Below are 24,638 nucleotides of genomic sequence, written 5' to 3'. Positions count from 1 at the left end.
CTTGACAAATACTGCAGTCTATTCTATTACCCTCTCCATACCATAGAAACCACCACACAACTAGCAACAACATAGTTATATCATTGTCTACTCCACTGTCCTCTGTTGCATCACTACTTCATACCTTCATTTGCATACTCTGAAGCTCCTGGTAGCTGCCCTGAGCTTTGGCCTGCATGACGCTCATCTCCTTTTCCATGGCAACCCGCTGTTCCCGCAGCATGGCTTCTGCTCGGTTGTTCTTCTGCTTCTCTGCCTGCAACTCCTACACGCAACAAAGTACAACACAGCAAAATACTGTTCAAAAGCAGTAGACTCAAATCAAACTCTGTACCCAGTATAACTTGTTCAGCACATTTTGGTTTGTAGTACCTGGCTAAGCTGTTTGACTTTGTCCTTGGCGATAGATGCTTCCTCCTGTAGGGTTGTGAGAAGACGCTCTTTCTCTGCCAGCTGCTGAGCTGTGGGCTCAAACTTAGTTGCAGACTGAAAGCAGAACAGAACAGCATGAACATGAAACAAGAGGACTAAGCACTTTTCATATATATACAAAATATGCTGGTAGATTTTAACTGTTGTCTTACTTTATACCAACTGTCCAAGGCATTGGGACTCTTGTCACGGAGCAGAGACACCACAGAGACCACATCAGCATCAGACAACACCAGGCCACCCAGACTAGCCAGTAGCTCTTTTAGCTTCACTCTGGAGTTCTCTGTGCACAAGACTTGAGACTTAATCTATTGCAGATAAGTTTGATCCGTTCAGTAATCAGTCACTCTGGGTTCTGAATATACTGAAGTAATTACACATGTGTTCAGGACAATTCTTGTCTGATTGAAGAAACAAAGCACAACTGGAAAACCAATATGTAGAACTGGAGCCAATTCTAAGCGGCTGATACACAACATCATAATTTCAGTGCTCCAGTACCTTTGTCAGTTTCATTTTTCTGTTTCTTGCTTTGTTTAGTGGAAGCACGAGCTGGGGAAGGAGCAGCAACCTCATCATTCTTGGTGCTCTGGTGGTTTGCTGGAGGGGCAGAGTTGTTCTGGCTGGCAGGAGGAGAAGACTGGACCGGAGTCTCATTGCCTACACACAGACACACAATTTTGATTAAACAAGGCAAGTAAATAAAGCTTTAAATCCATGGCAGTATAATTTTTAAAGAAAAGTGAGACTTCTTGAAAATGTTTTGTCTGTCCAAGCCACCTGCCAAACGTTTACACTTAAAACAGGTGTATGTTTTCCCAAAATATAATTTTTTTAGACCAGCCCAAATCTTAAAAGTTGTCAAAAGGAGTCTTACCTGTGACCGCAGCCTCCATCTTCTGTTTCTTGCTCTTTCTCCTGCCACTGCCAGTGGAAGTGGTGGGTGCAGGAGGACCAGCAACAGGAGCAGCTCCATCCTGCAGTTTGTGCTCTGCCATCACAGGTTCCACCTTCTTCACCACAACAGGAGACTGGTCAGGCTTCACCTCAGCTGGAGGCTCTTCTGCAGTACACCATGAATAGAAAACATTATGATGCACTGGACTGTACTAATTAGGCTTTCCACACTGATGACCGTGACTGAGAGCAGCATGAGATGTGAGATACAGCCATCTCCTCATTGTTTCTTCCTTACTGCTGACACATGCACATAAATTATTATTTTATTGTTTCTGAAAAAAATATATATACATGTTCGATTTAAAGAGGTATGTTTCTTTCATGGTTATCATGGTTTCATGGTTTTCATGTTTTAAAGTTAAACTACATCTCAAGAAGCAACATATGTGATGTGATTACAGTGGTAGCTCCTTGAAGTATGTTGCAGCAAGAGTCCTTGACTTTCTGGGCTCTTATGAGGAGGTGTGGTTTGGATGCACATCCTCAAGATCAAAACAGCTCAAGATCAAAAGCTTGGCCCCTTTAGTTACACACACCCGAACACAGACACCCACATGTCTGAACAAGCCAGCCAACAAGGCAAAATCTATGATCTTACTAACAGTATGGCTTTCTAACAGCTGCCACTTGAACACATTACAAATGTAGTTAACCTGACCAGAAAAAGGACATTTTCTAATAAGGATATAAACAACGCAGCCGAATTGTTATGATAAGACAGGACGTTAATCCTTCTCTTCTTAGACATCACCCAGAATCACAGTTCTGTTCAAATCTATGTTTAACCAATAAAAAGGCATTTTAGACATCTGACACTGTCTTGATATAAAGTCAGGACAAGCCATACCTGACAAGGGTTTTGAAACTGATGGCTTTAGTCTTTTGGGTGGCCAAATGCTGTCTATACCCATATGACTGCTTCTCAAATGAAATGTTATGAGCAGTGCTGGGTCAATAGCTGACAATATTTAATATCAATGTACGTTCCTTCAGTATACGGGATGTGGTAGCCTAGTGGTAAAGGCCTTGGAATACTGACCATAAGGTCATGAGTTTGATGAGATTTATTTATTTATTTGACAGATGATTTTATAAAAATGATGATTAAGTGTCTTACCAAAAGACCAAACATTATCCTGATCTGAGGTTGTTCTGTATCCCAAAGCCTTACTACCTGTTCATAATTAGTTAGTCATTAGACATGTGAAATAACGATGCTTAATGGCAAGCGGGTCACGCACGTGTGTGTGTGTGTGAAAATGTCAATTTGTCATCATATATCATCTGAAACCAGACAGAATTAATGTGCTTGTCTTCCTTGAGAGGAAAGCATATGCAGAGAATGGCTGAGAGCTTAGACCTGTAAATAGACTAGTAAACTTGGTCACTGCCATACTTCTAATATTAGACTGTGATAAAAATCACAATCTAAATAAATGAGTGATGAGGCTAGGTCTGGCATCCCATAATATTAGACCAATTAAGTTGCTTTTATAGTATGATTACAGTCATTGAAATGTCAGCTCATCATCAATTAATAAAAGATCCTCTTAATTACGTTATATTAGGAGCTAGTCCAAAATCATAATCATCTACTAATATGAATACTTAGCCATGATACAGTGTTTTGATATAATACCATATTGTTTATAGACTTCAGCTCAGCATACAACACAATAATCCCACAACAGCTCATTCAAAAACTGCAATTGCTGGGCCTTAGCAACTCCCTCTGTAATTGGATCCTGGACTTTCTAACTGGAAGACCACAGTCAGCGCGTGTCAGCCAAAAAACATTGAGTACTACCATACTGAGCACAGGCACACCACAAGGTTGTGTGGTCAGCCCACTGCTCTTCACGCGGCTTGCTGATGACACAACTGTGATCGGTCTCAGCAGCAACAACGACGAAACGTACTACAAGGAGGAAGTGGCTCAGCTGGCTAAATTGTGTGCAACGAATAACCTGTTCCTCAATGTGGAGAAGACAAAGGAGGTTGTGATAGACTTCAGAAGAAACTCTGCTGAGCACCGACCACTGACCATCAACAACTCAATAGTAGAGAGGGTCAGCAGCACAAAATTCCTGGGGGTGCACATCACTGAGAATCTCACCTGGTCCACCAACACACGGTCACTCACCTAAAAAGAACGCACATCAGCGGCTGCACTTTCTCCGCCGCCTGAAGAGAGCATGTCTCCCTCCACCCATCCTCACCACCTTCTACAGAAGAACCATAGAGAGTGTGCTGACATACTGCATCACTGTCTGGCACAGGAACTGCAGTGCAGCAGACCACAAGACCCTTCAGCGGATAGTGAATACAACCGCAAAGATCATCGGCGCCCCTCTCGCCTATATCAACGACATCTTCATGAAGCGATGCCTCAGCAGGGCCAACAGCATGGCCAACATCCCACCCATCCCTCCAACAACATCTTTCAGCTCCTACCATCAGGAAGAAGGTACAAGAGCATCAGAGCACGCTCTGCTAGACTGCGGGACAGTTTCTTCTCCCGTGCTACGAGAGCCCTGAACTTAAAGCACCACTGCCACCCCTAAAAACACACAAGCCTCCTGTGACGTGACCCACCTGACCACCACCAGCCGCACTCACCACAGCATTAGCACCCTGGCACATCAAAAACTAAACGGTGTACAAAAACCTACAGTCAATACACACGTTTAAATGCTCGTGTTGCACACTGTATCTTGCACTAGCCTGCTACCAGCTGCTTGACTTTGAATGCCTCCTGTGGCACATGTACAATATCAAGGGAAGCATTGTATAATCCACATATTTATTTCCTGAAAGTCTTTACATAGAGTGTATTGTTTGTACAGATGACATAGTCCGTACCTGCCCCCCTGCTTCGTTGTTGTTTTATGTTTTATGTCTGTATGTATGTTGCACCGTTGTACATCTTCTCTAAACGTAGGCACATATTGCTACATCTTTTAGAGTAAAACCTGCTTACCAATCTCACTCTTCTGCTTCTTAGCTTTCTTCTTGCCAGTGGTTTCAGCTGCAGCTGGAGGTGGAGGTGGAGCTTGAGCCTGAGGTGGGCTGGGCTGCTTGGTAAGTAGGACAGGCTGCTCCTTACGGACAGCAGGCTTTGAGCCATTGACTTCTGCTTTCTCTGTGGTGACAGGAACAGAAGGAGGAGCAGCTGTTGCTACAGAAGCGGAAGCAGCAGCTTTGGCCTTCTTCTCTTTCTTCTTCCTCTCCCTCATTCCTGTTGGAGGCTCTGATTGGACAGGGACAGAGACAGGGACAGGGACAGGCAGTGGCACAGGCACCACCTCAGGGACCTCGTTATTTAAGGACGAGCTGATGGCATCAACCAGCTCAAACTCTTGTGGGTCTTCCTGTGATTCACCCCCTTTACCCCCACCTCCACCACCACTTCCATTGTTCTCCTTCTTCTTGTTCTTTTTTTTCTCGCTCTTTTTGCGGGCATCAATCTTCAGTGGTGGCAACTTCAGATCTCGTTTTTGACGAGCCAGGACTTCATCATATGAGGTCTCCTTCATGAAGAGCCAGAAGAAAAGGAACATGAGGATGATGACCAGTGATGGGGCCAGGATGAGGAGGTACTGTGAATCAGCCATTTCGATCGCCATTCTGCACAGGCACAGAAAAGAAGACAATAAGTACACAAAAAGGCAGCTGACTAATCAATCCAATCCATCTATCCATATAATAGCAGAGTATGTGTCAGATTCTCATAACATAATGTTACCTGTGGTAGTAGGAAGAGTCACAGTAGAGGTTAGAAAATGCTACACAGAAATCATCTTAAAATGAAACTGAGCATATCTCCCCAACCTAGCAAAGTACCAGTACTATAATCTTTGATAAAATACACAGTGCCAGAATGTAAACAGACAAAATTACAATGCAAGAAAAAACACAGAAGTCAATCTCCAAAAGGGTGTTCTATACTACATGTAAAAACACTACATAGAGTGTTCAAGGTGACCATGTAGGGCACACACATAAGAATGCATTTGGAATTCAACCTCAGCAGATTGTGCTTAGATCACGGACATGACACACCAGGCTAAAAAGCAAAAAAAAAAACAACAAATGAAAATAAAGAACTAGCAATTAAAGTATACAAAACAATGAAAGAAGAAAGGCAGTTCCTGCAAGATTTAGTATAAGTGTACAATCAGAAAGCTGCAGTATTTTCCACTGCTATGCCCTTGCTTGGCATACAGCACAACTACAGTACAGGTGGCCTGGAAATAGTGCCAAATGCAGAATCATGGTTAATTTACCAAGTCAAGCTATGCTGCACTGTCCAGGGGAACAGGGAAATAGTAATAGTGACCTCCATCTATTCTTCATTATTGAGCAATAATGCATAGAGCATAAAAGAAATCTTATCAGGCTTATGAGAAATCACTCAGCTGTGATAAATCATCAGAGGATATTGAAAGGAACTGAATAAATACATGACTTAGAAGGACAAAGTACAAACTAATGAGGATTGTATAGCATCACTACATTTGCAGTATAGAAACAGTGAAAATTTGTGAACGTTGTTTAGTAACAATTCTGATTAAACTTCAGAGAACCAGTTTAAGAATTAAATCCAGGCTAAATACTACCTGCAATTCAAACTGGACAGAGATTGAAAAGCACCGATCATATAATAAAAATAAAAGGAAAAGAAAAAAAGCAGTGTTTTGTTAGAGCAGTATGCTCCTTAAGCATTCTTTGGATGGATAACAATGCTTAGCTTCCTGATGGGTTTTACTTGGAATCCTCTCAGAGTGGAAAACACAATGTTCTGCCTAAAAGCTCCTCCTCCAGATGGACTAACTGATTTAGTCCAAACTTCTTCTTCTTTTTTTTTTTTTTTTTAAGTGTGGCTCTGCAATTTTTTTTAATCAGCTGTAAGCCAATACTTTGGGGAAAATGATAACAGGGCCAGTGAAATGTTTTGCTTTAATAATTGCGTAGTTAAGAGTTAGAATCCCACACGACATACCCTACATAATATATTCAGGGTGGCAAATCTGGATAATGCAATGAACCTAATAATAGGAATAAGACTAACTCAGTCTGGATATTGGTGGCTAAATTACCACATGTATGACTCTACTGCTGTTTTATCCCATTTAAACATCAGTCTCCAACAGTGTGGTGTTAAACCAATAACAATTTTCTTTCATGTAGCTAAATTCCACATGTAGCTGCCACCATTAACAACCAAAATAAATAACTAAACTGATACCAGACTGTGGAATAAAATAGGTTATGCCACAGTACTGCTAGATTTGTGAATCTGAAGGTGTTGATTAATTTTCTATAATAGCAGCTCAGTCTATAGTACTGACTGAAATTCAAATCACAGGTTTATATTAATGCACTCTTTCTAATACGTTATCTTATAAGTTAACAGCTCACACACAGGGACTGGAATTACAGATGAACATCATAATCAAGAATAATAATTAAAGAAAAATGATTGTAAGGAGAAGTTCATTTAACATTTATGGCAGAAGCCTGTCAGTAAGCCTTTCTCTATGAGAGTGTTGTCAGGACAGAGAATATTAGGGTCTGTAACATGACTATTTTTGTCTCGTTAACTTTATGAGAGAGAGAAATGTGAGGCAAGTAAAGGAATGACAGTGTATAACTGCTACAACATAAATGATGAAACGCATTTTTAGCAAAAGTTCCAAAAGTAAATTGGAATAATTAGACAAATATACACACACACACACACATACAAATCCTATATATAATATATATAGTGGCAAACTGCTGTAGGTTAAGAAAAATAAGACGGTTCGGGATTTCATATTCCACCATATATTCCAGCAGGTTGTACTGATCGGAAAATTATAGACCTACTTTTAGTGTATAATAATATTTAGCCTACACTAATATATAACCCTGATTAACCTACTTCACTGACATTTCTGTCTTGCAAGGTACTGTAGGCTAGAAAATAATCGTATACATATCATCAATTCCAAAGTGCAGTGATCACCATTGACATGGGTGTGGCGGTGGAGCACTCGCACACTTTGTTTTGAATCCCTGTCTCGGTAATGGTAGTCTTACAGGAGTGGCTTGAACTTTGTATTGTATGTGCATGGCAGAATCCTTATTTCCATGTGATACTTCAGAGAGTAGGATGCACCTATGCTGCAAGAGTGTCCTGTGGCATGGAAATAAGGTAGAACAACAACGTTCTCGGGTGAGTGGCCACTTGGAATCCCAAAGCTTTGCGTAGCCTGCCTAGACTGGTAAAACATGCAGACATGTTCAACGACATGGAAAAGCCCTATGGAACTGTTCTACTTCACTGTATAAGCAAAAACACAGGCTTCATTTTGCTAGCATATTAAACTGAGATTAAATATAAATAAATAATTTCATCACTAATTTCCACTTCAGTAACAGAAAGCAGTGCCAGACTGGGGATCAGGTTGTCATATTCAGATGTGTTGGTGTTTATGAAACTTTCCTTCTCATGTGAATAAATCATATCTCTTAAGGAATAAAAAACCTCGAGAGTATTGAATGTTTTATTACAAGGGGATTGCAGAGATGGGTGCACTTTTAATACATCTTTCCACTAAACAGAGAAGGAACAAGGATCATATTACAGAGAGGTAACAAAGATCTAAATATTTTAATGAAAATAATCACAAAAGAGGAGATACAGAGCAACTATAAAAAGTCAATAAACATCATTATCAGAAATCAAATCAGATATTCTGCAAATGAACCCCTATAGCTAATTATGTGCCGTCACATTTTAATGTGTTCTTAGCCTTTTTGTGTTTGTCACTTCCTGTTTAAAAATCTCCAAACACCAACTGCTGGCCATTAATATCAGTCTGTGCATAGTCTTGTACATGTTACACAATTAACTCTAAAAAGAACATAGGAAACAGGAACACACACTTGTGGCAGTCCTTAGCTCCACCTACATGCGCACACACACACAATCACACACACAATCACACACACCTCACTAATTTCCTTTATTAGGTCGAGAGTTTACAGGAAGAGTGCATGAAGTAATGCGTTCTTTATATCAAGGCCTGACTTTCAACCCCAAGACTTTTCCAAGAATGTAGACTGTGAGAAGTGCACGACATGCATATGCTATTAAAAGCTACACATCACCCAGTTAGTGAGCTAATCTGTGTTTATTTATAACACAGAAAACCTGACACAGTCTAAGACCATGTTGTGAACTAGGAATCAATGGCAGGGGGTCAGTGGAAAAAAATAAAGGCAAATCAAAACCATTATCAAAGTATATAATATTAGAGTTATATAGCATAACTGCACTGGTTTAACAAAAAAAAACAGTTAAAGGGCTCCCTGGATGTAAAAATTAAAAAACCTCTGGTCTAAGACAAACGTGATGAAAGTAGACTCCATTTCCAGACGAATAGGTTACACGCTTAACCCTGTGAAACGAAAGTAAGTGTCAGATGAAGGCTGATCACGTGACTATGACTTACATTAGAGTAAATCACAGACTCGTGTATAATAATATATATAAATTGAGATATATGAGAGAGAGAGAAAAGAAAGAGAGAGTGATAGAGAGAGGGATAGATAGATAGATAGATAGATAGAGAGAGAGAGAGAGACTGTTGTACTGAGTGAAACTGTTCTCCTGCAGCTAGCTAGAGCTGATTAGCTCCTACTAGCATAGTGAACATCTCTCATGACATGAGCTGTCGGCTAGTTCCAAATCTGACACTATTATTACTCTAAAATAAAATTGTCCTCCATGTAAAGCCTAATGTGAAGCCAGCATGAGTTTCAGTCTTCTGGTTGTGACCGCATGTGACACAGCATATGGACAGTGTGACATCGGCAGGCCCCGTGTGCAGCTCCACTAAAGCCGCTAACTGAGCTGAGCTTCTGCATGGAGAAATCCCCTAATCTCCCCAGCACACCCGCTGTACCTGATTCAACACCGTTACAAACGCACACATACCTGTCGTGATATGCCTGATAAAGTTAATTACGGCTGGAAATGGTGTTTCTTTTGTAGAGCACGATGGACAGCAGCTCCGAGCCGGTAGTTAGCAGCGATTCTGCGGGGGCGGGTCACCACTCCTGCTGCGCACAATGCAAGGAGCAAGATGAACGTTTCCCCACCCGTATTCGGGTCATTACCGCCTACTAAACTGCCATTGGCTATACTTATAACAAGGCCTACTATTGGACAGTATGACGTATAACCAACCAATCGTACCACAGAAAAACCTGTTCCTATTCACCAATCCTGGGACAGAAGGTGCGGTTTGTCGTGGTAGACGTGGGAAAGGAAAAATGATGCTTAGCTTCCTACGTTTTAAAGGGCGCAGCAATTCGTGATTAGGGCAGGGACATGACCCAGTCTCGCGATAAGTCAGTGCACGTCTATGTGTATGTGTCACTGCGTTTTTGGCGGAGTAGTTCTGACTTATCTCAAAACACTGACGTGTCAAAATAAATGTGTTTCTCTCTCTCATTCTCTCTCTCTGTCTCTCGCGCTCTCTGTCATTCTCTCTCTTTCTCTCTCTCCCTCATTCTCTCTCTCTCTTTCTGTCATTCTCTCTCTGTCATTCTCTCTCTCCCTCATTCTCTCTCTCTCTCTCTCTCTCTCTCTCTCTCTCTCTCTCTCTCTGTCATTCTCTCTCTCTCTTTCTGTCATTCTCTCTCTCTCTCCCTCTCTGTCATTCTCTCTCTCTGTCATTCTCTTATGCTCTCTCTCATTCTCTCTGTCATTCTCTCTCTTTCTCATTCTATTTCTCTCTCTGTCATTCTGTCATGCTCACTCTCATTCTCTCTGTCATTGTCATTCTCTTCTCTCATTCTCTGTCATTCTCTCTGTCATTCTCTCTCGCATTCTCTCTCTCTGTCATTCTGTCACTCTCTCATTCTCTGTCATTCTCTCACTAATTCTCTCTCTGTCATTCTCCTCTCTGACATTCTGTCATTCTCTCTCTCATTCTCTCTCTCTCTCTCCACACACATGTACACACACACACACACACACACACACACACACACACACACACACACACACACACACACACACACACAGTATCTCACAGAAGTGAGTACACCCCTCATATTTTTATAAATATTTATAATACTTATATTTTATTATACCTTTTTCATGTGACAACTCTGAAGAAATGACACTTTACTACAATATAAAGTAGTGAGTGCTCAGCTTGTATAACAGTGTACATTTGCTGTCCCAACAGCAATAACTCAACACATTAATGTCTAAACAGCTGGCCACAAAAGTGAGTACACCCCTAAGTGGGGTATAAAGTGTCCTAAAGGTGGCCTAAAGTGTCAACATTTTGTGTGGCCACCATTATTTTTCAGCACTGTTTTAACCCTCTTTGGCATCGAGTTCTACAGAGCGTCACAGGTTGCCATTAAAGTCCTCTTACACTTCTCCATGATGACATCACGGAGCTGGTGGATGTTAGAGACCTTGCGCTTCTCCACCTTACGTTTGAGGACGTCCCACAAATGCTTAGTAGGGTTTAGGTCTGGAGACATGCTTGGCCAGTCCATCATTTACATTTACAGCATTTGGCAGATGCCCTTATCCAGAGCTGTGTACAAAAGTGCTTTTAAGTCTCTTTCATTGAATACATTATCTTTGGTTCACTAGGTTATAGACTTAAGATACGATGAATGTTTCATGAATAAATAGGTCTTCAATTGTCCTTTGAAAATAGCCAGTGACTCAGCTGTCCGGACACCAAGGAGAAATTCATTCCACCACCTTGGTGCCAGAACAGAAAAGAGTCATGTAGTTTACTTACCTCTTACCCTGAGAGATGGTGGGTCCAGTCGAGCAGTGCTGGTAGCTCTGAGGGTGCGAGGTGCAGTGTGAGGAGTGCTGAAGGCTTTGAGATATGAGGGAGCTGGTCCATTTTTGGCTTTATAGGTAAGCATCAGTGTTTTTAATCCAATGCGAATCTAAGCCAGTGGAGGGAGAACAGCAGTGCGGTGGTATGCGAGAAATTAAAAACAAGTAATGCAGCTGCATTTTGGATTATTTGCAGAGGACATATTGCGTTCATAGGTAGACCTGCCAGCAATGGCAGGCTCACTGTATCATAGATGTCATCATATAGAGCTCGTTTCCTTAGCTGGAATATACAAAGAAAGAATTCCACTGTACTGTAGTTTGTGTGTGATAATAGTAAAGGCTTCTTCTGGTCTGATCCCACAGAAGAGCTACTGTAACACAAATTGCTAGAAATATATAGAAATATGTCTTATATGAAAGATCTGTTCTGCACTGTCTCTGCAGAAGTACCTCTGCAGCCCTGCAATTGGACAGTACTGATCAGGCCACCTTAGTTATTGTTATTCTATTGTATATGTATAAGTTTCTTATTGTACTGCTTTTCTCAAAAGATGCATTGTTTTTAATGATTTCTAGCTCACACATTTACAGCTGTTAATTATGCAGTTAGTTATAGCTGTACACTTAATACTGTTAGCAATAACTAAAATAGACAAAACAGTATATATATCATTTAGTAAAGAGTATTTAAAAGCCATATATAGTCTCCAATTATATTTAATATTTACTGCTCAACATGTTTTAAAGTATAAATAAACAGACCATTTTAACTGCACCATAGAACAATATCAGAACAATATCTGGGCAAATTCATTAACACCTCTATAAACACAACTAATTCAGTCACCATTTGCGATACTGAATTTACTCAGCATTTGCTTGCACAGATCTTAGCATCCAGTCCACCTGTCTAGGTGCAGCAGGTCTCACTCTTCTGTCTCAATGGATGCTAATCTATCCTTTATCTCAGCTTCATGCCTTCTTTTTAGGCCCTTTAGGTAAAGACGAAGGCTGTCTGGATCCAACTTGGAATTTCTGGCTGTCTGTATTAATCTGGTGGCAAGACGAAACACTGCCCCTTGTCTCAGGGTAGTTGGGTCACTATGATGCTTAGCCTATGAGAAACAGGTAAAGATGCACAGTTATTTGGTATGGTAAAATTTTCTGATTGCCTAAATAACCAAATTATGGACATCTGAGCCATTAATTCAGTCAATAGGTGTCATTTTTTTTTCAAGTTGGAGACAAATAGAACTTTTCTAAAATCATTTTTAGATTGTTTACACAATAAACTCGGCATTCAAGAAAAACCTGAAAATTTGCAAAATGTAAATATTCTACTCCTGCTTGTGTGTAAATTTACAAGTAAGAAGACTAAATAATAAATCTCAACTTGATTTACTTTAAATCCTATAATTTACATGGATTTTATTGAATATCCTAATGAGTTTAAATTGCTTATTTTTCTTAAGTTTACAGATACTGTTCAATTTCTGCCTTTACTCTTATCCATCAAGTTATATAGAATGTCCACTTCAGTTTTGCAGTCCTTAGCCTGATTGTTCATTTCATGTTCACAGCTGTCTATGCACTTGTCCTTTTATGGAGCTATTTTGGTTTCAATAAACACTGTGTCTGGAACATGATTTGCACTCAACTGGTGATCAACGTGCACACAGTAGAAGAAAATCAGCGTTTCTGAAATTTTTATTTGGTTTGGCTTACACAAACACTAGCATGCACAATAAAAGACTGATAAACGAATTCCAATGTAAGCATACACCCAATGGCATTAAAATATCACCTTACCCATAACTTTAGGCTAACTTTTGATGATATAGACTTGGCCTCCTGGATGATGGACAGTGGAAGTGAGGTGTTCTCTGCTGCTCTTATACCTCAAACAGTAAGTATAAGTAAAATACTCAACAAGAGAATTAACTAACCACTCGGTTCAATCTTATTGCTATTTCATATTTAACATACCTTCTTTTTGATTCTAATTTATCATGTATTCTTCAAATGTTATGACAGGTAAAAAGCCCTACCCTTTGTTTGATTAAGATTACCATAGTTGCTTTCCTCAGAGAAGCCTTGAGTCAGCAGGTAGGTGTAGACTACACTCTCTGAGCCGCTTTCTGTCCCACGCATGTGCTGGACCTGCATGTGCTGATTCTCTACATTGGGGTAAAGAGTCTCCAACTGACACAACTCCAGGAAGTGGGTGGCAAACAGAGTGAATGCCTGCAAAATGCAGAAAGAACACATTCTGGCTGAAGCTGCTTGTTTAGAATGCTTTTTATACTGTTCACAATATGAAAAACAATGATATCACTAGCATATTAAGAATTACTAGTATTTTACCCCTTATAGATTATAGATTATAGCCAGTTCCCTATACCTTCAGACCGATGAGGAACTCACAAACCGAGTGGCAAATTCCAATGCCCTCCTCAGCACTAGTGCCACGTCCCAGCTCATCAATAATAATGAGTGACCTGTTACTTGCATTGTGTATTATGTAGGACACCTGACAGCACAAGGAAAAGATAGTAAAGATATAGTAAAATGTGCTACAATATTGTGCATATGGTCGCTTTATATTGACCTCCTTCATCTCAACCATAAATGTTGAGGAGCTGGTCTCAAAATCGTCGTCTACTCCTATCCGAGTGAATATCTGATCAGCAACACGGAAGGAGGCAAATTCAGCAGGCACAAATGATCCTGAGGCAAAATTTATGAAAACAGAGAGGTCTACCAGTAAAATAAACAAATTTAAACATTAGTTACATAAACTCTGAATAAAGCCTGAACAGCTTATTATTGCTTATAAATGAATCCTGCAGTGTGTTTCATCTGTCCACAGAGAAGAGTGTTCCCTGTCATGACAAACAATTACTGCAAACTTAGCTGTAATTGAAATCAATGGGCAGTTATTAAATTCCAGCAAAGCTTATATTCAGTGCCTGTTTTGTCCTTTTTCAGGACTACGGAGGATCCGGAGCCTATCCCAGGAACACTAGGCATAAGGTGGGAGAATTTATCCTGGATGAGATGCCATCTACAGTATGTGAGCACTGACACATTCACACGCTCATTCCCACCATGTGTGAGCAGCCAATCCATCTACCTGCATGTTTTCGATAGTAGGAGGAAACCAGAGAACCCTGAAGAAATCCATGTGAATGCAAGTGCTGTTAAGTGGGAATGGCTAAATTCCACAACTAGTTTACGTAAAATCCATTACTGCAAATAATATTTCTTCAGTTAATTGCTCTTTCTTTTTTTAATTCATCTTTTCAGAGATATAACTCCTTTTTTTCCAGAGGAAGGAATTTAAGACATTTTCTTTAAGATCCTTTTTGCTGGAATTTGTTTATGTTGCATGTTTTGATCATAAGATTTCAATAACTGCTCTCAGATCCCAAATGTCAACTTCAGGTAAACAAGTTTTCTGTTATGATCTCTGTGGAAGATAACGAGTCAACAATTTATTTACTTTGTTAATCATACATGTGTTACAGATACACTAAACTGTAAAAACAAATGCTTTAACATTGGACACTATGTGAAAGTATAATCTAAATATCTTTATTATGAAATTATACTGACTGATCCAAAAGGTCTGGATACCTATCTGAGCCATGATTTGGCAGAGGGCCACTTGTTTGAGATAAGTAGACTTGCCACTCATGTTTGGGCCTGTGATTATAACAAAGTTGTTTCCTTCAGAGATATGGCTGTTGTTGGGGATGGGCTGCTGGCCAGCAATGCGCTCCAGGATTGGATGGCGGCCTTGTTTTATTGCTAGTGTATCAGTGAATTCAGGCCGCACTGTGGCACAAACACATGAAATATATAATTGTGTTAAACAGATACATGTCAGCAGCCTGAGGACATCAAACAATGGAGCATATTTTGAAATGTCTGTATCCGGAGCCTAATCTCACCGTAGTCTGAAATAGTGCAAACATTTGCAAGGGAGAGTAACATATCCAGCATGGATACAGCATCAGACAGCTTATACAAGCAGTGAATATGTTTATAGACCTCATTGAGTAACCTGCATATTACACTAAGGAGATGTAAAAAAAAAAAAAAAAAAGAAGAAAAAAAAAGAAAAAGAGTGAAACATTATATCTCCATTTCCATAATGCAGCTGAGTATTACAGAAACAAAAACACTGATGTGCGTTAATGCAAAACTATAAATTATACAATGAATCATATATGTATAAAGCAGTTAAAAGTTTTTTTTTAAAGATATCTGAAGTGTACTAATTAAACAGCTGAACTGAAACATGTATTATTAATGAAATGTCAAACACAAAGTATACATGGTGAATGCTCACATATAAGACATGTGAAATATCTCCTTCAAGGCTTCATCACAGCGATCATTCATCTTCATCAGGTCTAATGTAGTGAAGCTGTAGTTGTTTTTTTGTCTAGTTACCTGCAGTGAGTTAAATCCTATCACACACATCATGTCTTCATGTTCATGTTTCATCTAATGGCCATTGCATAAGCTTTAAAATGTTAATAAGTAATACAAAAATCATTGGTGAAATAAAAAGGTGCGTGTAATGTATTAACCATACACCATACAGAGCATTGATGTTTTTAGGTGATTTGGCCTCACTTTGATGAACTCTCCTGGAAGCTGTCCATCAGGCAAGCCAAATCCCTCCAGCCTCATCTGGATGAAGAAACCTCGGGTAGTGTTAAAACTAGTTCGAAGTGGAAGACCGTACTTCTGTCCTAGCTGATCTACTAATCCTGTACCAGTGAAGTACAATACGGATACTGCTAACAAATCTTTTGTCCTTAACATATAACTTTCATTTTTGATACTAAACATGAGCTACTCACCTGCTATATCATCCACTACCTCAGTGTATGCACGGCGTGCAATATCTAGCAATTCATTGACGTTAGGCCGCACAGCATAGCACTTCTGTGTGCGCATATTCAGACTTCCCTTCATATAGCTGGTGTCATTGTTTATCACTGTTTTGATTTGATCCAAGATGCTGTTAAATCTACCAACACAAGTGAAAAGCCACAAAAACTTTCATTTTGCTGCATGTTAAAAACAGAACATTACCCTTGAGTGTTAAACTTGTAGTATCTGTATAGACATGGGGTTTTTCTTCAAGGCAGGTATATTAACATATTACCAAAAGATACAGATAATATAGTTACAGACTCTAGACATGTGTAGCAGTACACAAACACTACAGTTCTTATTAAGTATTTATTACCTGCTATCATCTAGTGAAGTGTAATAAGCTTTCAGTAAGGCTGTCTTTGCATCCTTCAACACAATCTGTGAAAAAGTAAAAAATGCTTTCATTACACACACACACACACACACACACACACACACACACACACACACACACACACACACACACACACACACACACACACACACACACACACAAACATATATATACTGCAAAACCTTTTGATGTGACCTGTTCTAACCTTGATTGGTTCAATCAGCTCTAGTGTATGTTTCAGCTGAATGACATGCATTATCTTTGCTTCAGCCACTTCAACCTAGATCATAACAGGAAAAAGGAAAAGAAGAAATGTTGTCTACTAACTTGCTAGTTTCTTTTGACAAATCCCACATCTATTTTATTAAATAATTCTAAGATTTAAGCCAATATGGCCTAGAAACCATCAGCAATAATTGGGACTATTAATCATGGTCCTCCACCCAAATAACACCATATGGTGATCCTGTTTATTTGATGGGCAGGCAGAGTGGGGCTGTTGTGCATAACAACAGATGGGCTACTTTGAGTAATTGTATACCTGCAACATGAGCATCCTATATGGTATATGGCCAATAGGTGTAGCTAATAAACTGGCAACAGAATGGTAAAGGCAGAAAAAGTTTCTCAATTTCTCAACAGTATAAATGCTAGAAGTGAAAAAAATCAACACTTTGTAGAGTTTTACATTTTTATAAAAACATGAACAGATTCAACCTAAACAAGCAAAATACATACATGTAAATACACTTTTTAAAAAAAAACAAAAAAAAACAAAACACTGTACCGTCTCTTGCTTGGGAAGCTGCACAAGAGCAGAAAGCAGTTGATCTATATCCAAGAATTGTGTAATTGCTGTACATAAAACAGCAACACTCATTAAACGCAGTGAACGAGACATCATCAAAAAATAGACAGAAAAAGATGATCTGCAGTGTAAACTACGTGAAAAATGAAAGCAACATACCACCCTTGAGACCAAAGAAGAGTTCTTCACTCTGCAGCAGTTCCTAAAAACAAAAGAATGGATTGAAATCATTTTTACAAATAACCAATTCTTGTTGTCTAAACACTTGGTGTGGTTATTCTACCTGTATGGTGTCCAGTCTTGTGTTAATGGTGTCAACATCTAACAGAGGCTCCAGAATGTTTGAGCGAAGCCTCCTCTCACCCCCAGGTGTTTTGGTGTAGTTTAAAACCTCAAGCAGAGTGTGTTCACTCCTGATGTTAAAACATATCAACACTAAGGTACTAATACTATAACTAATGTGTTAGGTTTCATAATATTCTGAAATAAGAAATTTGCAATATGAAGAATGCGAGAACAAAGAAAGGGAAAAACTGAGGAGTCTAGGAAGAATGGTTTGAACTCTTATTTCTTACCTGTGGCCCCTGTTGTTAATTACAAGCTCCAAGTTCCTGGCTGAGACTGCATCAATCATGGCAGTCTGCTCACTGCCCGTGAAGCTCACTTTTAGAGATTTGGGAGCATAGACAGAGTTCTGAATGAACTCGTAGTACTTAAGGAGAGCTGCTACAGCCGCCAAACAATAATACCTGCAGAAAGGTAACACAATATCAACTCAAATGTACATCCACACCACTCAAGTGCATTATTGATTACTGACTAAATTCAAAGGTACAGTAAAGTCTACCATGACACTAATTTATCAATCAATATATTGACACAGAAATAAAGTATTTCTGATGTGCAACTTTGTAGAAATGCAAATGCAACACTATATATATATATATAAATAGTATATCTTAGTGCTGATCAGGGGCGGTTCTAGCCCTTTTTTAGGGTGGCTTCAGACCCCCGTCTGTGATCTCAGCCACCCTAAAACTAAAAGTATATATATGTTAAAATGCAGGACATGTCGTAGATGGGAAAGAAATTATTTACCAGTTTGATCCAAGAGCGATTTTTTTTTACTTTGCTTTTACACACGTGTGTTGTAGTCTTTCAAATGTGCGTCTTCAGCTGTCTGCTGTATTTGAGCGGAGAAGCACAGGTACGCGCAGCGTGCACGCGCAGTCAGAGCTGGAGGCGTTTATCTATAACGTTAATCGGCAGAAAGACGCAAAGACGGCAACCAAAAGCAGTGAAATTTCACTATTCTTATTACCAGAGTTGATAGCACAAACAAAATATTAATGCAAACAATCCATTTAATATTAAATAAAAATAACATTTATTGATTTGGTCTTTGTCTTGTGAATATTTTTTTAATAATGACTGCATTCATTAGACACACTGTTCGTAAAGAATGCACACATACATGAACTGATTTGATTCAAAACTGGCATCATTACATCATGCATAAAATATTGTCCACTATTGCCATTTTAAATACCATAACTTTTGGATTACTATGTACTGTAGTCATGTAATATATAATATAAAACCCTTGTTTTAAATTCTCACTGAGGGCTAAGCCCCCCTAAAGATGAAATCCTAGAGCCGCCCCTGGTGCTGATGCTGGCATGCTAACAGCACTCACTTTTCTGGAAACTTATCTGTTTGTGTGCAGATGAGGAGAGAAGAGAGTTGGACAGATAAAAGCTCTGCTGCACCACCTCATTTTAGTTAGAGATGAAGTGCAAGCATATTTCTTCCATTAAGCAAAGTAAAATCAGACTAATATGTTAATGAAAGAAGTTCCATTATTTAATAATTCCTGGTTGCCACTGAAGATGGCATTAATTATAAAGAATAATATGAAAGTTGTTTGTTTGTGGTGGATTTTTCCTGTAACACTTGTAACATTATTGAGTAAAAAACCTTTGAACATAGAACAAACCATCTTGTCTTATATTAAAATCAGCACTGAGTAAATAAAAAAAGTGCATACTTGGTTTGTACATCCATAAGAACAGTGTTGAACTCGGCTGCACAGAGCTGCTGAATGTACTCCAGTCCTTTCCTCTCATTAAAGTACTTCCTTTGAATGGCAGTGAAAGCTACAGACTGTAAGTAAAATAGTAGATTAGAATAAAACTCATGATACTAAAAACTACACAAAATACATCATGTATATCCACATTTGTTTTATTTTATTTAAAATAAACATTAGTTTTTATACTGAATGCTGTTTGTGGACGTTCATTAAAAATTTACAAATGAAATACTGACTCCTAACATAACAGATATCTATGTGACACGTTTATTACAAACGTTTACCGAAAAGTTCTCTGTGATGAGGTTGTAGAGCTTGGTTCCTTGTCCTTTCTCACTTGCAGTGTCTGGCATCAGAATCTCAAGAGGCACTAAGATATGCAGTTTGGTAATTACCTGCAATGAGTTTTGACATAAATCCACAGCTTCACAAAAGCACTAGATCTTCTTACTCAAAGGCTCAGTGTCTATATAAAGCCAAATGATAAACCTGCTTAACCTTGTTAAGTTTAACTGAACTTAAGATCAATCAGATAATTTATTGGCTAATTCATTTAGTAAAGAAATGATCCTTACAGAATTTATTAACTACTAATGATCTCCTAGATCAGGGTTGTTTCACACTTTTTGGGCAAATGACCGTAAAATTACAATTTTCTACAAACCCAAGATGTGTAACAGAAGTGACTAAAAACAAAGGAATATTTAATCTAACGACTAACCAGTCTAACAGGGTGATGTAATACAGCATATAATTGAAGTGTGTGTGTGTGTGTGTGTGTGTGTGTGTGTGTGTGTGTGTGTGTGTGTGTGTGTGTGTGTGTGTGTGTGTGTGTGTGTGTGTGTGCAGAAGTAGCAGTAATGTGATGAGTATTATTATTCACACACCTGCTCCACACCTAGGAAAATTTAAAAGCAGCATATCAGAGTCATAACATCACTGTCTGTCAGGTTTCCAAGTCAAAATGTAAAAAGTTTAGTGTTATTCACAGCAATGTTAAACACAATGACAAGCTCTGTCTCACTTAAAGCATCCCCCCTCCACTTTGACTGAACAAATCAAACTACAATACTATAAACAATAGTATTTGCTAATGTAGAATATCCAAAAAGCTTGTATGCAAAACAGAACTCTCAGTTTTTACAATTCAAACTAAACAGGAAATCTAGTCAGTGTTAGTACTCAATAAAGGTCTAGGGTAGTACAGGTGTATGTCATTTGAAACACAGATTGTTTAGTGGTGGTAGATGGAATGGGGACTATTTTTTGTGACCAAACTACACTATTACAGCAGGTCAGGGAACTGAAAATATACTCCCGGTCCCATTTAACAATTTTAGTGCAGAAAATATGTCTCCAGTTTTCTAATATAAATTTGTGAATTAAATGAATGATGCAGAAGAGGTTATTGTATGTTTATTGCCTGCTGTAAATCAAAGCCAGTTTAAGAAACCCTAAACTTGAATTTCAGCAAAATATATCACCTAATGAAACCTTTAGTTGTCATCTGTGAAAAAATAAGGACAGAAAACAGCATTCATTTAAGATTCACCTTGGCATAAGTCCCAGTATCTGCAAACTGTGAGAGTACCAACTCAGGAGACCTGGTGTTGATGCTGGCCATGCCGATCTCTCCCCTGGCTAAACCCCGGCCCTCCACCACAGCTACGATTACAGATGCAGCATGACACACGGATGCAGATGAGGAAGATGTCACTAGAATTAGAGAATACAGTATGTCAAAAATGATGTACTCTTCTCAAACCTTTTTTGTTTGTGTTTGTTGGGAGCAAGATGATCCTGACCTACGATGGCTGGACAAACCACAGCCAGTCCCACAATCACTCAATTTAGAGAAGTGTTCATAGAAAAGAAAGAGCTGTGCAGTCTTTTTTATACTATGCTGGTGCCACTGGGATTCATTTTACACACTAACCAAAAAACCTTGATTTTTTTTAAGCTTACATAGTAGCATAATAACATGTAGTGGATTTTCATCCACATGCATCTTTCTTCTATACATGAATTTTTTATACTCATTTGTTTAGTTCAATAAGCACTTTATCCTGTTTATGGTTGCCATGTATTTTATTGTGGGAACACTGGGAATACATACTGGATGGAATGACACATTCACATACTCCTTTGTACCAAGTGGCAAGTAATCAATCCCCCTACTGTCATGTTTTGGGAGGAGACCCTCACAGACACAGGAGAACATGCACAACTCTGAACAGACCGTAACTAGAGCTGAAGACAGAGAGACCCTGGAGCTGTGACGATCACCCGCTGTGCCAGTGTTCTGCCTTCAACTGTAGGTGCACCGTAATCATACGGTTCAAACTGTCATATGTAGTATAAAGCCTCCTGAGCTCAGTTCTCACAAAATTTGGAACCTTTTTACAAGACGTACGGCACATTTTCTTTTATAAATTTTGTTTCTTTTTATCAATATTTGTTCACTCACTGTTGAGCTCCCTCTGTGGAGCTGGACCCAGCAGGGTGCGTCTAGCTGAGCCTGGTGTTCTTCTCAGTTGAGGAGTGCATGAGCTTCTGCACAGAGAACTGTAGACCTCTCTACTAGTCCATGAAGAGCTGGACGCATTCACACCTGAACACAAGGTTAAACATGGAAGAAAGTAAAAGCATATGATATGTTAAATATGAATTGTGTATTCTATGGCACATGGGTGGCACCGAGTGGCAGCTCACCCCCTTGAAACGAGTCTCGTCAGTCCAACAATTCTGAACCTTAAACCTAATCTCTGATAGTTAAGTTTTTATCCATAACATGCAGACTTAATCAGGGCTCTCAAGTGTCACGCACTGAGTGACAGTCACACATTTGGGTCTTTTGTCATGCTCTCCAGCCACACATCGTATTTCTCACACAGACAAACTTACTATGTATCATATATTTAATATGCCGCAGTGCCCAATATGTACCTGCACAAAGTCATGATCTACTAATGTAATGTTACAACAAATTCAACTTGTTTGACACAAACAATGACATTTTGACTGCTGTTAGAGATGTTTCCCAGATAATCAGCATCAGTTTTTCATGAGTGTCTGCAACATAGCCAACAGTTTTACAGCCTGTTCACTGACAACACCTGCTCAGTAGTCTAGGCCAGTGGTTCTCAAACTGGGGGCCCTGAGATCAGAGCCGTTCCTGACCTCCCTGGGGCCCAAAGAAAAATTCTGCTAAGGGGCCCTCCTACCTGACCCGTGAGCCATGAGCAATTTGCCACACATTCACACTTGACACCCCACTGCTCCCACTACAAACCTTTTTAAAAAAGTTTGCTCCATCTCTCGGTCAAAGTAAAACAATACAGAATTAAATGAGGTATAAAGAAATCTTTATTGAATGGAATATTTTAGAATATATACTCTGTATTCGACCATTTTGGAATCTGTAATCTTGCTGTGTCTTCGTGTCTGGCAGCAGCTCTGCACAGCTAATTTAGCTAGTCAGATAGAGACTAGAGACAGAATCACATCAACTTAAATTTACTGTTATTTGCGCTTGCTGACATCAAACTTGAAGAGAACACAAGTTTACCTGATTGCTGTTCTCGCATTTCACTCTCATTTTGTTTCTTTTTTCTCTTTTCATGGCCAGGTGGACAGCTCCGCTTCATATTGTCATCTACACAGTAAACATTAACACACATTGTAAAACGAGGCAGGGGGAGGCGGGCCGATCGGCTCTGTTTGAGATGGTGCCAGGGGGCCCCGGTTCACTGACATTTTAATAACAGTGAATTTATCATAAATCTCAGAAAAATAAAGCTACTAACCACCAGCACTACATTGTATAATTTATTATGTTTTGTTTAATTCAAATATTAAGTTTTGAAATGTTTTATGTCATATATGTTTGTGTTGTTGTTGTTTTTTTTTTTTGGGGGGGGGGGGGGTGAATTTAAAATGTCACTCTTGTCTGTCTCCAAAACTTGAGAGCCCTGCTTAATGACTCATATATAACTCATATTGAACCATCTTTGTAGCATTGAACATGTTTTGACCAAATCACTTTTTTTTTAGTTAAAACAGATAAACTATGAAGCCAAAATTGAGCTAATATATAATTCATTTTAATCAAGGAACAAATTAGATTTTTTAACTTTTTCATCTTTGTTCAATAGAATAATCTACACCTCGTGTACATTGCTCTCTTTGTTCAAGTGACACAAACCGGTGTGTTGTGTATACAATATTTCTTGAGATATATATATATATATATACACACACACACATATATATATATACATATATATAACTTTTAATGCTAAAACCCAGTAAATACAGAATGTGTCCTTGATATCAGCGCTGGGTCTTTTTTTTGGGAACCATTTCATAACCTTCATGGAACTTCATGGGATTTTTTTTTTAACTTTAAAACGCAGCTTTTTCCATAAAATGTTGTAAGAACTGATGACTAAAGTTTCCAAAAGTTTGCTTTACGTACTTTTTCTCTTTCTTAACGGCCATCTAACGGTTTTAATTACATTCTGCTAGTTCAACACGGTGAGGCGGCGTTAGCTAAGCTAAGCTAATTTTGTTTACAACTGACGGTTAGAAACCTGCTGTTGCTGGAGTTTTGCTTAAGGTTTTTGTTTGGACATCAGCTAAAGTGGAGGTGGATGCAGGACGAGAGCAGGAGCTGGCGCTGTGTGGGGTGTGTGAGCCGGACAGAGGAGACGCGGACGGCGCTCCATCCTCCTGCCGCCTGCACGAAGCCTCACTCAAGCTGGATGTCCTGCTTGCGCCGGCGTCTGAACTGTATCCGGCTGTTACTTCTTCAGTGCTGCTACGGTGCATTTATACTTCGTCTGACTGACTCACTCGATGGAAAGCAAAGTCTAAAATGAGTGTAATTTAATGAGTAACGTTATCAGTTAGGAGCGACTAAAAAGCAAGAGGCTCCATTTAAAGCAGATCGTGAGGCGTTTGGTTCAGCGCCACATGTGGGCGCCACCTGGTGGCCACCTTTCGCACATTACACCTGCAAATGAATTGATCTTTCACTCAGATGAACTTCACACAATCTGCCATTCATACATATTTGTGTATTCTTCACATATATGAAAAACATGCAATGAATGTGGCTCAGTGGCTCATTTAACTTAATGTCTGGATCAATATAAATAAGAATTATTACATGACCAATCAAATT

The 24,638-nt window shown here is 39.2% G+C and overlaps 2 protein-coding genes and 1 long non-coding RNA gene across 11 annotated transcripts in view; 1 reads left to right on the top strand and 2 right to left on the bottom strand.

Annotated features, from left to right (window-relative positions):
• ktn1 (kinectin 1) overlaps window positions 1-9,689 on the bottom strand; it is a 28,157-nt gene extending 18,468 nt beyond the window's left edge. For 3 of the 6 annotated variants that reach the window (XM_047821314.1, XM_047821319.1, XM_047821320.1), the window contains exons 1-7: window positions 9,380-9,685; window positions 4,373-5,019; window positions 1,310-1,495; window positions 934-1,092; window positions 585-715; window positions 373-486; window positions 125-265 (exon numbers count right to left, since the gene is read on the bottom strand). In XM_047821314.1, coding sequence (XP_047677270.1) covers window positions 125-265; window positions 373-486; window positions 585-715; window positions 934-1,092; window positions 1,310-1,495; window positions 4,373-5,018 — 1,377 coding nt within the window. In that variant the 5' untranslated portion in view covers window position 5,019; window positions 9,380-9,685. Of the gene's footprint in view, window positions 1-124; window positions 266-372; window positions 487-584; window positions 716-933; window positions 1,093-1,309; window positions 1,496-4,372; window positions 5,020-9,379 lie in introns of all 6 variants that reach the window. The other 3 variants (XM_047821315.1, XM_047821316.1, XM_047821318.1) reach the window with 2 other exon arrangements.
• A 2,278-nt stretch (window positions 9,690-11,967) lies between these two features.
• On the bottom strand, window positions 11,968-24,585 carry msh4 (mutS homolog 4). Of its 4 annotated transcripts, none has more exons than XM_027172132.2 (21): window positions 24,046-24,585; window positions 21,921-22,064; window positions 21,006-21,169; window positions 19,738-19,848; window positions 19,409-19,524; window positions 17,937-18,110; window positions 17,645-17,774; window positions 17,521-17,563; window positions 17,341-17,408; window positions 16,759-16,833; window positions 16,533-16,597; window positions 16,141-16,310; window positions 15,911-16,047; window positions 15,621-15,724; window positions 15,220-15,344; window positions 14,903-15,103; window positions 13,875-13,993; window positions 13,668-13,796; window positions 13,336-13,510; window positions 13,076-13,164; window positions 11,968-12,381 (listed from the first exon to the last, which is right to left on the bottom strand). In XM_027172132.2, exons 1-21 carry the CDS (start codon window positions 24,281-24,283, stop codon window positions 12,193-12,195), a joined length of 2,766 nt encoding a protein of 921 aa, XP_027027933.2. In that variant the 5' UTR covers window positions 24,284-24,585; the 3' UTR covers window positions 11,968-12,192. The 4 variants fall into 4 exon arrangements, with proteins under 4 accessions (XP_027027933.2, XP_047677689.1, XP_047677687.1 ...); XM_047821733.1 differs by lacking the exon at window positions 24,046-24,585 and adding an exon at window positions 23,931-24,030; XM_047821731.1 differs by lacking the exon at window positions 24,046-24,585 and adding an exon at window positions 23,022-23,075.
• On the top strand, window positions 12,256-14,904 carry LOC125146053. The gene is made up of 3 exons (XR_007144559.1): window positions 12,256-12,394; window positions 12,847-13,172; window positions 14,255-14,904. It is a non-coding gene; the product is annotated as an uncharacterized LOC125146053 (long non-coding RNA).
• Window positions 24,586-24,638: the final 53 nt, after the last annotated feature.

Source organism: Tachysurus fulvidraco, chromosome 12, assembly GCF_022655615.1.
Source record: "Tachysurus fulvidraco isolate hzauxx_2018 chromosome 12, HZAU_PFXX_2.0, whole genome shotgun sequence".
Classification (NCBI taxonomy): domain Eukaryota; kingdom Metazoa; phylum Chordata; class Actinopteri; order Siluriformes; family Bagridae; genus Tachysurus; species Tachysurus fulvidraco.
Note: the sequence above shows the minus strand (reverse complement) of the source record. Positions and strands in the feature narration are given on the sequence as shown.

Excerpts from the sequence above, each read along its gene's own strand:
- msh4 (XM_027172132.2), bottom strand. The coding sequence starts at position 24,283 with ATGCACCGTAGCAGCACTGAAGAAGTAACAGCCGGATACAGTTCAGAC. Across the intron at positions 21,170-21,920 it reads TCCACAGAGGGAGCTCAACA|TGACATCTTCCTCATCTGCA; the intron begins GTGAGTGAACAA and ends CTCTAATTCTAG. Across the intron at positions 19,849-21,005 it reads ATACTGGGACTTATGCCAAG|GTAATTACCAAACTGCATAT; the intron begins GTGAATCTTAAA and ends AACTCATTGCAG.